We start from the raw sequence: 15,914 nt of genomic DNA, 5'->3' as shown, positions 1-15,914 counted from the left end.
ATGCAGACGCCTTGTCTTCACAGCAGCTCAAGCTCTCTAGGTAATTCTAATATGGGAATCACTGTGAGCCCATTTGCACCTATTTTAAGTACAGTAGTAATTTATTTGGTCACTTGTATTCCTAGTTCATAGCTGATTAAAAGCCAGAAGTGAATATGGGGGCTGGGTACCAGAAACTGCTCCCAAACACCAAACAATTGAGTTCCGCCAAATCAATGGGAACACTAAGTATAGGGACAGATGGGCCTCTGACCTACACTGTAATGTTCACAATGATGGGCTTAAGTAAATAAGAAAACTTTAGTTATGCTCTGTGTGCATTCCTTAACAAGGTGGAAAATGATAAATCACTCACACTGCCACATTGAGCTCTTCTGATGTACCACGCACAGCTCTGAGCAGAGATGATATTTGATTTAAACCTTACAAGAACTTTATAGGTTATGTTTTGTTGATATTCCTATTTTTCAGGTGAGGAAACTGAGGACTAGAGAGAGCCAGTGAGTTGTTCAAGGACACATTACTAGTAATAGGAGGGACAAATTCAAATCTTCATCTGTCCAACTTGAAAGTTGGTAATATAAATGTTTTTTGAGCAAGTTCCTTTCGTTCCCATAAAAGAGAAATTTTTTTGTGAAAATTCATTTATGATGGCATTACCTACCAGTGTCATGTTAATGACACTACCAGTGTTAATGACCTACCAACACCATGTTAATCGCGTGTTTACTTAAAAATTGCCCACAAGAATGAATTGGGTAATGGATGACAAATGTGAAATTTTCAAAAGTTATTTAATTTTTATTCAGACCACACTGGTAGATAAAAAGAAAACTAGAAGTGATTCTATGGTGTTTTACTCCTTTGCACCTTCTGAAGAGAAGCAGATGCTTTACTGAGTTGTATTTGCTGGGTTTTCCTGTCTGATTAACAGTGAATAGCAGAAATGTGCTCTTTTACCTCATCTTCCCTTTTCTGGCCTGCTTTGAGGCTCTCTTGGTAAAATGTCTGGCTTAAGACAGGATGTTTTTTGTGGGCTGGTCCAGACCCCATCTTTGCCTCACTTTCCTGCATGGTGAGTTCAGATCAGGTTGCTATTATAAGCTGATTCTCATAAAAGTCTGTGAATAAGAAAAAGGAGAGCTTGTAGCACTGGGAGATTTACATTCCTCTCCTGGTAGCAAGAAGGTCATTCTGAATATCTGTTTGCAGGGAAATATGCAGTTTGTGCTTTCTCTGCATGTTCTAAGGTCTCTCCTCTAAAATGGATTGTTGCAGTTTCTTCAAGGGAGTCCAAACAGGGAAAAGAGAACTGGAGTGAAAGAGCGTTTTGTATTCGCCCACACTTCCTCCTCTACTAGTTGATTATGAAAACCCCCAACCTAACAGATGGCTTGGTGCAGGGCTCTTTGTTGAAGATACTATTATTAACAGATGAAATGCATGTGTCCTCCACACAGACGTCTCAGGAGGGCAGCTCTCCAGCCAGATGATGGTCCAACATTCTATTAGCTTGGTGTGAAAAGGAGAGAATTTTTAAATCAGTTACTTTCACTCTGAAGTGCAAGGATAAGATGTAATTCTGCATTTTTCTTTTCCTAATTGGAAGAAGACGGCTTCTAAGTCTAAAAGTTTACTTTGTTGGCATTTGACTGACTAAGACTCTAGTTTTGGTGGCTGGAGATTTAAATTCATATTAGACTCATTAAGAAACACAAGTAAAACTTTCAGAGTAGAAATGAATGGGCAATCCCCAAATAATTCAGTGGTACTTTTTAGCTTATTGAGCCAAATATACTGATAACAACTTTTAGGCATCCACAGTTATCCAAACTCAAGTCTCAGTTGGGGTTACGTTTGTGGCTTCTCAGAGTTGGACGGGACCTCAGAAGGCTAAACACATTTGAATGTGAGGAATCTAAAGAAGTGAGGAATTACCAGCACTTATACAGTAATTAAAAAATCAGATTAGAGTTGGTTTGTTTTTTTTATTATTTTATGTTAATAAATAACACTCAATAAATAGTGATCAACCTGGGTTGCTGCCGGGGAAAGGTACCCAGACCTTGTAACACTTAAAATATATGCAAAATAACTTAAAAGTCTTGATCATGACACTGTAAAAAGGTTGAAGGAATGAATTTCCAACTTTCCTGCTGGTTAATGAGTGGAGATAGAAAGGGAGATATGTGTTAATTTTGAGGAAACTTCCTTCTTATTCTTTACCGCACAGCTCTACTGGGTAATTTCCTTTTGAGTCAACTGTAGAGTGAAGAACAAAGGCTTAGATATCTCATGAAAAATTCACTGGCTCTAGGTTCATAGAGTATCCAGCACTGTCCAATATAACTGTCTGCAATAATGGAAATATTCTATATGTCAGCACTGTTTAATGTGCCAGCCACTCACCATTGTGGCTACTGAGCACTTGAAATATGGTGAGTGCAACTGAGGATCTCATTTTTTTTTAAGTTTATTTTAATTAATTTACCTTTAAATTGAAATAGTCACATAGCTAGCAACTGACGTATTTGACAGTTGTAGAAACCATATATAATAACCCCTTAAAGTTCATTGGTATCTTTTTATAATTAAAAAGTAGACTTGTGCATAGTAAAATAAAACAAAATTAGTAAGAACACATCTATTTAATAAAGAAGGCTATTTCATGAAATTATATATCCCTTCTCTGTCCTACTCCAGTCTGTTTTTTGAGATGCAACTATGGATAACAGCTTGTTATAGATCTCTCCAAGAGCTTTCTATGCATGCATAAACAGAGAAATGAATACACATTTCTTTATGGGAGTGGGAACATACAGTATCCACTAATTTTATTTCATTACTGTTTCAGCTTCAAAACATCTGGAGATCTGTTATATGAGCCCTAAAGCTGCCTAGTCATTTTAATAGCTGCATAATATTCCATAATCTAGATGAATTATTATTTAATTGTTCCCTGATGGTGGATATTTGGGTTTTTCCCATCCAGTTGCTATGGTGTAATCACAGAACTGACCATTCATCCAGTTATATTTTTGCATATGCATGTGTGGCTGGTATTTTCAATGATAGTAAATTGCATGAGAAGAGAAATCTCAGAGACAACACCAGGATGCAAGTCATTTAGGATTTAATAAGTTTTTGTCCTTGAAATGCTCTCAGAAACAAACAAGAGTGAGTATAATTTTCATACAGTAAGCATAATGTTGACTGTAAGCACCATGTGAGAAACAGTTGCTGTCTGTTTTGTCCACTGATATATACTGTGTGTTCACAGTGCTAGCCAGTAGCAGGGGCTGAATAAATCTTTGTTCAATGAATAGGTAGATGTCCTGGTTGTGGATCACATTCTGAGTCTTTCACTTGCTTTGGAAAGGATCTGCCAAAGACTGAAGAGATTAAATTTGTCTTAAATAACAAAGACTATTAATATCTCTCACAGTCACATGTTATTTAGTTTTCAGTTGCTCCTCAGCCATCCTTGGAGGAATATCCATTACTATTCCTAGAGAAATAGTCATGAAAAAGTTAAAATACCTTAGAAATATTGAGAGTTGCTTTTCAAAACTTTTCTTAAGATGTGATGAAATCATATAGGCATTGGCAAACAGATGGCATTAGCTATGGTCTGGACTGCGGGTGCTGCTTCTAGTTGCTCTCAGTGGGCCTTCCTCAGCTGAGAGGGCACTGCCCTCAGCCACCCTGGCACATGCCATGCCTCTGCAAGGCAAAGGATAGAAACCATGAGCAAGGCGGTCAAGTGGACTTGAATCTGGCCCTTTCCTTACTCTCCAACCACAGATCTCCATAAATACGCTATGCCCTTTTTTCTGTAAACCACTTACCATCCCTCCCATTCCCAAAAAACGTTCACTTCTGCAAGGACTTGCTCTGTGTAAGTGCAGAAAACAGGTTCCATCTCCCGTGTCACTTCCTTTACTCTCAACTGCTGTTTCCATGGAGTTTTGTTTCTGACTTCTCCCTACCCCATGGCCCAGCCTTCTGGAGGAGAATGAGGAAGTGAACCTGATGGGGTACTGTGATGGTTAATTGTATTTGTCAACTTGACTGGGCCATGGGGTGCCCAGATAGCTGGTGAAACATTATTTCTGGATGTGTCTGTGAGGGTGTTTCTGCAAGAGACTTACATTCGCATTGGTGGACTGAGTGAAGTAGATGGCCCTCTCCATTGTGGGTGGGCCTTATCCAATCTATTGAGAGCCTGAGTAGAACAAAAAGAAGAAGAAAGGTTGAATTTATTCTCTACCTGATCCCTTGAGCTGGGGCATGTTTTCTGCCCCAAGAGTTTCTGGTTATCAGGCCTTCAGATCCAGACTAGAATATATACCACTGGCTCTGCAGCTCTCAGGCCTTTGAACTACACCCACTGACTTTCCCAGGTCTCCAGCTGGCCGATGGCAAGGTATGGGACTTCTCAGCCTCCATCGCCATGTGAACCAGTACCGTACAGTAAATTGCTCTCTCTCTCCACACACATATATGTATAGGGGTGTGTGTGTGTGTGTGTGTGTGTGTGTATGTATACATATAGTCTATATGTCTATATGTAGTCTATAATATAATATATGTACCCAATTTGCTGTGTTTTCTCTTAAGAACCCTGGCTAATATAAACATGTTACTTTGTTTAGAGATTTTAACAATGAGAAAAGGTCAAAATGGCCTCTTATCCAACACATGTCCACTATAGTGGGGGCTGCAGAATGAAACATACCTTCAAGGCTGCTTATGAACTCTCAGGAGGATATGCATGACATGAGGGAGAAGTGACAAGTGATATGGGAAGAATGGGCCTGTGGACCCATAACTGTGATGGAAAGTGGGTTCACACCCCTCCCTAAAGGTGCTGCTAGGTTTCAACTAGGCAGGACCTGAAAGATCAGAAGAAAAGGAGACAAGAGAATTTTGACTTTTAACTTAGTTCCAGTGTGTACCTGACAAGCTGTTCGCTGTATTGTGCTGCACAAATCTTGTCAGGTTTCATAATTTACTTAATTTTGTTTCTTTATTGCCTTTTAACGTAATTTTAGATTTTTTAAGAAAATAAAAAGAATCAAACAACCCAGAAAAGTATAATAGACAAAGAGAAAACTGGCATCCCACTACTTAGATAGCTACCATTGCCATTTTATTTTAACAGTTATATTTTACATAAGTGAGGTTATGTTATATGTGTTGATTTTCTAAACCCCTTTCTTTTTTTTGTTTTTTGGTTTTGTTTTTGTTTTTTTCTCTTTCTCCTCCTCTCTCCACCTCAACCCAATCAGGTAACAAATATTAACATTTGCTGTGCAACATTTTTTCACCCTTACAAGATTTCAGTCTCTCTCTCTCTCTCTCTCTCACACACACACACACACACACACACACGTGTATTTTACGAAAGTGAGATATTTCATATGTTCTTCTGTATCTTGCTTTTTTCGCTTAATTAAATGTGGTGGAAATGTCTACACATCCCTGATTTTTTATGACTATATTTAATTCAACATCCCTCGAGGATAGGCATTTGGATGGCTTCCTCCCTTCTTCCTTTCCTTTCCTTTTCTTCTTCTCTGTCTCTCTTCTTTCTCTTGTTTCAGCAAACTATTTGGCAGCAGATAGCATTGCCCATACAGCTTTAAGTTCTGCTGATGTTTTATCTCAATGGAACAGATGCCTAAGACTAAGACTGCAAAGTTGAAGTGTAGGTGATTTTTGTTTTGTTTGTAAATAGATATTGCCAGAATCCATTAAAATTAAAAACAGCTACAAAAGTATCAAATTGCCACCAACAATGTCCACAAGTATCTTTTCCCCCTGTGTCCCACCAACATTAGTTTCCTTGTCATTTAGTTCTTTTCCATGTGGAGGTTGAGAAGAAATATGCAATTGTTATTTAAATGTACATTTCCCTGCCTATTAATGTGGTTCAGCTTCTGCTCAGGTATATTGGCTGTTTTGTTTTCTTTTCCTCTAAACTATCATATTCAAGGCCTAGGCCTATTAATTGCTTTTTGTTATCAATTGTTAAATGTTCAACCTTATATTGATATTAGTCCTCTATTTATCTTGCAGGTGGTGAGTGTGCCCCTTAGTCCGCCCATTACTTGTCTTCTGGCTTTGTTTTGGTCAGAAGTTTGCCATTAAAAGAATATTGCAGTTATTTGTCTTTTATTTTATAGCTTCTGAGCTTATGTCATGTTTAAAGATGTATCCTGGCCAGGTGCAGTGGCTCACACCTGTAATCCCAGCACGCTGGGAGGCTGAGGCGGGCAGATCACGAGGTCAGGAGATCGAGACCATCCTGGCCAACATGGTGAAACCCCGTCTCTACTAAAATATAAAAAAAATTAGCCGGGCATGGTGGTGCTCGCCTGTAGTCCCAGCTACTCAGGAGGCTGAGGCAGGAGAATCGCTTGAACCCAGGAGGTGGAGGTTGCAGTGAGCCGAGATGGTGCCACTACACTCCAGCCTGGGTGACACAGTGAGACTCCATCTCAAAAAAAAAAAAAAAAAAAAAAGAAGATGTATCCCTGGCCACTGTGTTATACATGAACATGCTGTCTCCAGAATATTCTTCTATCTGAATTGCTTGGTCTCACATTTTGCTTATGATTCAAGTATTTTTCTTGTATAGTTTTTTTTAATTAGCATTTTTAACGTGTCTGAAATGAAGTAAGTGTCCAATTTTATCTCATCCCCAATTTCTTAGACTTCTCTCAAGCCACTAAAATTTGGTTTATGTAAATGAAAAGGAAATGCCTGTATTTTCTTGTTTATTTCTTTCCAACTTCTGCTTTCTACATCGCCTTCCTTCCCGTCTTTTCCTCATTCTTGATCTGTGTTTGACACTGTTCCCTTTCTTCTGCTCTTGTGTCAAGGCATAGAACCTCACTAAACACAGCAAAGCTGTAGCATCAATAACAATAGTAAATACTTACATTTATGGGATCTTTTGCTCTGCGTGCTGGGCCCTGCTCTAGGCGCTTGGCAGGTTTTAAGTCATGTGATTGTCATAGCAGCTCTGTGGCATAGGTAGGGTTAACAGACCAGTCTTTAGAGGCCAGAGGAAAAGCCACCTGCACGGGTCACCTCGCTCTGGCTCAGGCTCAGCAGCCCTGACGGAGTCTGACCCCAACCCAGGTCTTAACCACTGGGCTCCAGAACCACATCACTCCTGCAGGGAACACAAGGCTGGCCCCTCGCCTTTCTCCACGTAGTGTTTTGGGACCCCTGCCCCTCTCTGTTTAGCACCACCCCAGTGAGGACGGAGCTCCTTTAGAGACCCTGGGGCGTTTCATCAAGACTGTCTTCCCTGGTGTCTGAAAAGCTGCCCACGAAGCCACAGAGCTGAGCTGGGGCTGGGGCTACGGGGTCATACAAGGATCCCTGAGCTGCTTCCTCATTCTGCTGCCCTTGGGGCCACGCTGGATCATTCCCCAGACATTGAAAGCCCCGTGCTAAAACCAGGATTTCTCCGCACATCTCATCTGGAGGCCCCTCCTGTAAGGAGGCCCCAGGGACAGCTGCCTGGCACGCTTGGCGCCTCCAGGAACTCTGTATGAACACCGTTCTTTCAAGAGGGGGCCGCTGCACTCTCCACGAGAGTCCCGGGGCTGGTGGGGACTCGGGTCCCTCAGGCAGATCCAGGCCCGCACCCCCATCTGCAGCTCTCCCCCGCTCTTCCCTCAGCGTCGTCCTTTCCCTCAACTGAATCCCAATGGGCCGCCATGATCAGCGCTCTCCACACAGGCTTATGTTTCGCTTTGAAGTCTTCTCTGCTTCTAAAACCTATTTGATACAAACCCCGCCTTGACCTTTTCTTATAATTCAAATCCCTAGACTCAGTACCTGTCTTCATTTAAAAAAATAACTTGTTAGAGTGCCTATGAGCAAGCCACCTGCCCAGTGCAGAGTAAAGAAATATTTATTTTGGTGAAATGTTTATGCAAATTGATAAGCTGATTTGACATCTAAGAAGTGCTTTTTTTTTCATTCCCTTCCATCTGGGTTTTTTTTTTTTTTTCTATCACAATTCTATGTCTCCCAAGGTGTGAAATGCAGGAGATGTCACTAAGGGTCTCTGTGCCTTGCCTCATGCAACACTTTTTTTTTTTTTGATCTAGTCTCTTTCATAATTCAGCAGATATTCATTGAGCATTTACTATACGCTAAGCATTATTCTAGGTGTGGTGAGTGCAGAAGTGAACAGAAAGACAAAATCTCAGCTTTCATCTAAGAAGATAAGCCCGTAGATAATTACATACATTTATAAATCAATATAGAGAAAATAAAGCTCAGTGGATACACCCTGGTAGGGTGGAGAATGCTATTGGTGTGGGGTTTTGTCAGGGAAAGGCTCTCCGAAGAGAAGGTGTTTGCATAAGCAGTGATGGCAGTGGGAGGGTGGCCCCTGGGGTGCCTGAGGGAAGAGTGTGCACTTGTGCTGAGTGTGCCTGCACAAAATGCAGGAAGCCAGCACTGGGTGTGTGAGCAGGAAGGTGGCAGGGGCAGGGGATCTACCCTACAGGAGCTGGTGCTGGAGAACACAGGGCTCATGGCCATGGTGAGGACTTCGGATTTCACCTTGCATGATACAGGGAGGCAATGGAGAGTTTGATCAGGGCTTCCAATGATATTGTGTGTGTGTGTGTGTGTGTGTGCATTGCAGGATCAAGGTGGCTGCTTTACAGAGACCAGGCTGTGTGTGAGAGAGTAGAAGTGGGGAGAAATGTAAAAGCCCATGGGAGATGATGGGGTTCCTGTTCTTGGTCAGAGGCTCCTCTGTCCACACAAGCATCCACCATGGATCTTTAGGAGTCATCTTGCCATCCTCCCCGTCCGTCCCCACATGCCCCAACTCTTCCCTCTTCAGAAGGGGGCTGATCATTACTGGACCTCTGGGTGTTGTGCTTGGGTTCAGACCAAGCTCTGCCCCCAACTGGCTGGGTAATATAGTGCAGGGTTCTGGACCGCTCTGAGCCAAGGCTTCCACATCTGGAGGGCAGGGAAGAGAGAAGCAGTGCTCACCTCCCAGAAAAGAATTGATTTTGTGAGCACAGACAGCACGTTGCCTAAAACTGAACATACAGGTGTTGAATGAGTGTCAGTGACGAGCTAAAGGCCTCATGTACTGAGAATGATGCAACTGTTATTTAAAGTACTATTAAAGTATTTCCAACTCCTGATAATCTCACCTTTTAAATGTCTTTCACTATTATCTGCGGCAAGTGCCTTCATCCCAGTCCTACTGCACTGGTCAGGTCTTCCTCATTTCCTAGAAAGTTCTCCCTGCATCCTTCTCATATTCCTCAGGCAATTATCCAGTGTGTCCCCAGAAGGGAATGTTTCCAAGGCATACCCCTCATTGTGTCACTTCCCTATTGACCATACATCAGTGGTTTCCTTTCGCCTTCAGGATGGAGCCCAACTCCTCCTTGCAAGGGGCCTTCCATGACTGTGCTGTGTCCTGCCAGTCTGTCTCTGTACATTCAGCTCTCTCTGCCGTGGGGCAACTGTTCCTTCATGTACAAGGCTGAAGCTAATAGAGTGTTCAGGACTCAGCTCCGGTATCTGCAGGGAAGCCTTCCCTGCCCACTCTCTCTGCCACACCTGCTTCCACCACACACACACATACCCACCCACCCAAAACAATGCACATAAACACACACCACATATGCAAACACACAAAATACACACACACACACTAAAATACAAACACACACCACAGAAACACATAAACACACAACACACTTTCACAGAGAAACACACGCAGTCACAAACACAGATACCACACACACAAACACACACCAAACACAGAAAGACACACATGTACAGCACACACACAGGCACACACACACCACACCAGCTAGTTGAATTAGATGTGTCAACTCCCAATTATATAATTTATCATATCAAATTGTTGTCACTATTATTTGAATTTCCCACTTGATTGAGGTTAGTAGATACTGTGTTTTGGTCTTTTTTTTTTTTTTTTTTTTTTGCACACAGTAAGGCATGTAAAGTACATAAGGCTTAAACGTACAGCGTGGCAAATTTTCCATGTGTATTTTCCTGTGTGGTGTTTACCCACACCCAGACGGAGAACATTTCAAGCAGCCCAGAGGCTCCCCGGTGCCCATCCCGGTTCATCCTCATCCATCTTTAGCCCCCACAGGGACTATTATAACAACTTGTAGATAACAGACTTATGCCAAATATTTGTTGAAGGACTCAATCAGTTCATTGGAGGAAGAAATGGGTGGGTCTCTGCTGACATTCTTGATCATCTCTGCCGTTTGCAGTTCTGAGACCAGAGGTGTGGCAGTGTCTGGTTTCAATGAATCAAAACACCCTATAGCCAGAGTGAGGCTTTGCCAAGTAATATGTTTCCTCAAAATGTTTCTACAGGTTCAGTTGTAGGCTGTTATGACATCATGTAGTGGTTATCTGTGTAACCTTCTCAGAGCCAACTCCCATATCTCATTGAATCCTCTCAACAATCTTCTAAGATCGGAAGGGTGGGTATGATTACTCAATTTTCCACGAGAAGAAACTGAGACTCCAAGTAAAGTCTGAGCTCCTTCTCTGCACAGGGAAGCACCGTGATGGTCCCTGATGCACACGGCTCAAGAGAGTTATAAAGCAAGATGCTGGTGTCCTCACCCAAATCTACAGAAACCCTTCTCTGCCTCTTGCCATTTGACTTCAGGCATCTTGATCCTGTTGGGGTTTAACTGTATTCCCTTCTCTCCAAAAGATAGGGTGCAATCCTAACCCACAGTGACTCAGAGTGGGACCCTATTTGAAAGTAGGGACATCAAAGGTTGCAAATGTAATAAGTTGAAATGAGATCATACTGGAGTAGGGTGAGTCTGTATTCTAACATAACCACCATTCTTGTAAGAAGAGTAGAGATACCCAGACACTTGCAGGGATAAAGAAAGCCATGTGAAGACAGAAGGTGAGATCAGAAAGATGCAGCTGCAAGTCAAAGAGTGCCAAGGATGGCAGCAACCACTAGAGGCTGGATGAGAAAAGGGGAAGCTCTCCTGCAGGTTGCAGAAGAGGAGGTTCCTACCAACACCTTGGTTTTGGACTTGTAGCATTCCAAATTCTAAGACAATAGATTCCTGTTGTTTTAAGTCACCCAGTTTGGGGACCTTTGTTTCAGCAGCCCTAGGCAACTAATGCAAGTCCCCCATGGGAAACTCCTTATTGCCTTGATCAGAATGAACCCCACAGGTCCAGCAGGACTGAGGCTTCCCACGGTGGAGACCTTACTGCCTAAAATGCCCTCCTTGCTCATCCCTGGCAACATTCAACTCCCAACCCTTCCTTTAGCACAAGGCTCAAAGGCCATTGCTTCATATATGCTCTTCCTGGTTCTCCAACAGAAAACAGAGGAGTAACAGATGCTATACTTGGATGATGTAACCTGGATGATGTAACTCCTCAAATGTGCATTGTTCCTTATTTAGCATCAGTCAAGTGAGCACCAAGGTGGCCTCTTTGACTTTACCTTTCTTCCCCTAGGATGGCTGACCCAGAGCTGCAGGGAGACAGAACTGGGGAAGGGAAAAGTCTGGATGGAATTGTTTCAGGTCAAAGGTTGATCTTCCAGAGGCTACACTGATTAGGAATACCAAAGGAGGAATCGCTGGAAACCTAGGGTATTTTATAAAGTTGACTTTTCCAGATGTTTATACTCTCAGGGCAGAATCCCCTGTCCTTGACTCAGTTTTGCATGTTGACATCTTAACTGAATTTGAAAGCTCAATGTTCTTGCCATTTCCTCTGAGACTTCTATATGAAGTACAGTACTCACTTTCCCTCCTAAATTACCATGGCGCTTTATGTGTACACACGTGTGCATATCTGAGGACAGGCTCCGCCTTCTACCTGCATTAGAGATCTCCATTCCAGCCCACAAATACTTACCGAGCATGTACTTGGGCCAGGCCGTGAGGATACCTTCCTGAACAGGAAAGAGTGTCTGATCTCATGGAACTCACAGTTTAGTGAGAAATAAGTATGTTTCTTACTGAAGTCTATTACGTAAATACATTTGAAAAGACACTGGTGCATGTGTTAGACCCATTCAAGGTCCTTCACCCATTCACCCTGTGGCAGACGCATTAATAGACAACCACGGAGAGGTGCACTCACACGGGGTCCCATCTGGTCCCAGGCGAAGAAGGGCCTGCACTTGGGGTTGAATTCTCTGTAGTCACCATCTTGAAATGTTTAATGATATCACCTCTGTTTTACCTTTTCTAAATCCAATGGGACAATGGAGCATGAAGAGGGCTTGGAGCCTTGGCTTCTGTACCATCCTGCTACCTGCCACCTGCCACCTCTCCTTTGGGAGAGGTTCTTGGCTGTCCACTTCCCAACCCCATGTTCCCCTAGCTCTTGAGCAGCCTCTGCCCCTGCAATTGTTGCTGCTTCCCAACAGGGTGGCAACTGCATCATTTTGGAACAGCAAGCCCGTGTTCTGCCACCACCTGCCATCTCTGGTGAGTGTATGGGCATGTGTGCAGGACAAGCACTGTGCAGGAGTTCAGAGAAAGGCCTCGCAGTGACCATCCCCTCAGCAGGCTGGCAGTGCCAGGGCACATTCCACAAGTGGCCAGAGGCTTGTGCCCACCTCCAATCCAGATACCCAGAGCTTCCCAGCATGGAGGTTGCAATCCCTGAGGGATCTCCTGTCCACTGTACATTGGGACAGTGGGCTGTGGGAGAGAGACAGTGGCTTCCCCACCCCCTAACTGTGGCTGGCCACAGCATGTGGGTGCAGCCAAGGGCAGGGAAGCAACTGGCAAGTGGAAGCCTCTTGTACGGCACTGAGTCACCTGGAAGGTCTGTGGGGTCTGTACAGGGCTGCATTCCCACGCCCAAGGAAGAGCAGCATGTAGCAGAAAACACCATGACTGGTTGAGAGAGGCAGGAAGAAAGGAGGCAGTGTTCTGTTTTAGTGCTTGTTACGGTGCTTCTTTTTCATTTTGAGAAAGGAGCTCTCCATTTTCATTTTGTAGTGGACCCCACAAATCATGTTTCCAGCCCTGCTCCCAAACTCAGTAACAGTTAACCACAGCCACCGCTAACTACAGTGACCATGTGCTGTCAACGGATGGAAAGATCTTCACAGCTCTGTGAGTTAAGAACTGTGATAATTTCCAGTCTGCATATGAGGAAATTGAGGCTCGAGTCACATGCAGAAGCCCCACATCGGGGTAGTGGAGGAGCTGCAATTCGACCCTGGGTTTCCCTGACCCCAGTGCCTGGGCACCCTTGCAGGTGGCTAGTGTGCAAGTAAGAATTAATGAATAGGTCAACCAGCCAGATGCAGGGACAGAATCAGGCCCATCCCCTGCCTTCCTGGGTTGCATTTGGGAAGGACCAGGGACTGAGCACCCAGCATTTGCAAAGCCAGAGGATGCTGGTTCTGGTGCGTGGTACTGGGGGCTGGGCCTGCGCAGCCTGAGTGGGCGGCAGCACGTGATCACCTGCAGCTGCAGAGCCGTGGTGAGCCAGGCAGCATCACCGGCTCAGCTGACCCTTCCTGGTACACAGGGCCTGGCCATCTTGTGCCCAACCCTGGTAAAGCACCATTTTGTTTCTGCCTCACCATTTGCTTCTCCTGTGTTGTTTTGTGAGCTGTCTGAGATGTGCATCATTCTTCTGTATTTGGAGGGGGACATGGAGCCCAGTTAGGATACCTAGTGCCTAGGAAAAAGCCTACTCAATTTCCCTTGAAAATGTCTCCCTTGACCCCCACCGAATGCTTTTTCTCAGTCCTGATTGTCCTGACTCTGAGCATTCCATCCTGGATTCTACACTGGGGTGCATTCCAGCCCTGTCGGTCATTATATTGCAAAGTGATGGGTAGATGTACGCCCTTGTGAGAGCTTTAATTTAAATATTATCATGACTTCAAGAATCATACAGAACATTCAGGAAATGTTAACATATTGACTTTTCACAGAAACGTGAAAGGGGTTATATGTTTGGGATTACTCAAATTATCAGCAATTTCAATCAGCTTTTTTATGCGCCATTCAGAGAGCAAAATTAGAAGTGCTTGTGTTTGCATTCTACCATGTATTCAAGATAATTAAAAATTAGCCCGTGAAATCATAGAGATCTTTACAGTAGCAGCAAGGATTTGGAAGGAGCATTTCCCTCTAAGCAAATGAACTGGACTTTTCTGAGAGTAAATACGGAATCGGAATCCAGCTGCACATTTTATTAAAACTACGAGCATTTCATGTTCACCTCTCCGTGGCTGGCCACCTTCCGCAATAGTCACCCCGGCCATCCCTTATTAGCAACCGGCAGGAAAATAACTAAAAATAAGCAGCTGTTGAAATGATTATTTAAGCCTCTAAGAAATTCCTCCTGATGACTGTGCGTGACTGTGCGGTGGCTGCGCTCTCCCCGGTCCTGCCTCAGTTCGGCTGCACGTCTCTGCTGCTGCTTTAAGACTGCAGAGCGCCCCAGCGGCCAGAGGCAGGGGAGGGGTCCCTGCTCGCCTCCGCGCTCGGCTTCACTCGCCCGGCTCGCAGGCAGGGAAGGTTGGCAGAGGGATCCATGTGACTGAGGCCGGAGCACGGCAAAGATGAGCCTGCCCGCCCGCCTGCTGCCTGGATGCGGAGGGTGAGGGCTGGCGCACGGGAGGCCGCTGGCTGCGCATTCTGGGCGCCGGGTGCCCGGGATGAGCTCACGCCCGCGTCTGCGGCTCTCTCCACCTGCCGACCTGCCGGGGGCCCACTGAGCTGACGGCGCACCTGGGCTCCGGCCGCAGCGTGGGGCGCGGCGCCCGGGAGCAGGTGTGCAGGAGCGCAGCGCGCGGCGAGCGCAGCCCTCGCTCCGGAGCCCGGCCGCGCCGCGTGCCCGGGCGGCTAGGCAGCGGCAGCGGCGGCGCGTCCTCGGCGGGCGGCGGGCGGCGGGCGGGCGGCGGCCCCCGGGCAGGTGCCGAGCGGCGAGCGGAGCCGGGCCGGGCGGAGCGCGGGGGGCGAGGCCGGCGCGTCGCTCGCGGGAGGCCGGGGAGCGGCAGGGGCATGTGGATACTGGCTCTCTCCTTGTTCCAGAGCTTCGCGAATGGTGAGCCTTTCGGTTTGTGATGAATTTCATTCCTTATCATTGACCGGGGGGGCGGGGGGGGTGGGGGGTGGCATTGGATGCATGGGTAAAGTCTTCTTTCCTTTTCCGCTTCATCTGTGTTTAAAATTTCGTGCTTTTATTTATTTTTTAAATATCATATTTATTTTTTTGGGGAGGAGAGGTGGCAATGGAGAGGCCCGGGAGAAATTGCTCTGTAATCATTGGAAGGCGCTTACCTAGCCAAGTGACAGCTCAGAGCCTAACTCCAGTACTAGAGAGCTGCCTCATTCAGAATAAACCAGGTTTGGTGACAGAAGGAGAGACAGGAAGATTGCCACTTTGAATATTACAACCTGGAAAGGGATGTGACATTCCAAGTGCACGCAAGTGGAGGGGTCAATGAGGAACATCTCCCTTCAGATTCAATGCTTTTTGAGATTTTTCAAACACGTAATTTCATGCTAGTACAATGTATCTCCAGCACCAAGGAGGGCTTTAAGAAAGATCTGTCCTTCTATGCAACCCGTGCTGCTTCATGCTCCTCACAGTCGTTTATGTAAAAATATGCACTGATAAGCATTACATCATCTGAAATGTTGACAAATTAAAAAAAAAGAAAACACCTGTATAGTTGTAAAAATGAAATCAGTGAATATTGTAAATAGCATTCATTTCCTCATGCCCAGCCAATATTATATTTTGAAATGATTTCTTCCTGGGTATTTAGAAAGCTATTGCTCTTGACTGAGTCAGACCCAATTAGTAAGTGTGACTGCACCTTAGGCTGCCTGTCACCGCGTAAA

At 44.9% G+C, this 15,914-nt stretch overlaps 1 protein-coding gene across 3 annotated transcripts in view; it reads left to right on the top strand.

The window, feature by feature from the left end:
- DSCAM (DS cell adhesion molecule) overlaps positions 1-15,914 on the top strand; it is a 939,729-nt gene that overhangs the window by 94,008 nt on the left and 829,807 nt on the right. Inside the window, exon 1 of one of the 3 annotated variants that reach the window (XM_054675090.2) lies at positions 14,440-15,111. The exons of 1 other annotated variant lie outside the window; for it this stretch is intronic. In XM_054675090.2, the coding sequence (XP_054531065.1) occupies positions 15,069-15,111 (43 nt within the window). In that variant the 5' untranslated portion in view covers positions 14,440-15,068. Of the gene's footprint in view, positions 1-14,439; positions 15,112-15,914 lie in introns of those variants that run through there. One more of the 3 variants, XM_016938555.4, reaches the window with a different exon arrangement.

The sequence above is a fragment of the Pan troglodytes genome, chromosome 22 (assembly GCF_028858775.2).
Source record: "Pan troglodytes isolate AG18354 chromosome 22, NHGRI_mPanTro3-v2.0_pri, whole genome shotgun sequence".
Taxonomy (NCBI): domain Eukaryota; kingdom Metazoa; phylum Chordata; class Mammalia; order Primates; family Hominidae; genus Pan; species Pan troglodytes.
The sequence above is the reverse complement of the archived record's forward strand: the minus strand, read 5'-3'. Positions and strand labels throughout refer to the sequence as shown.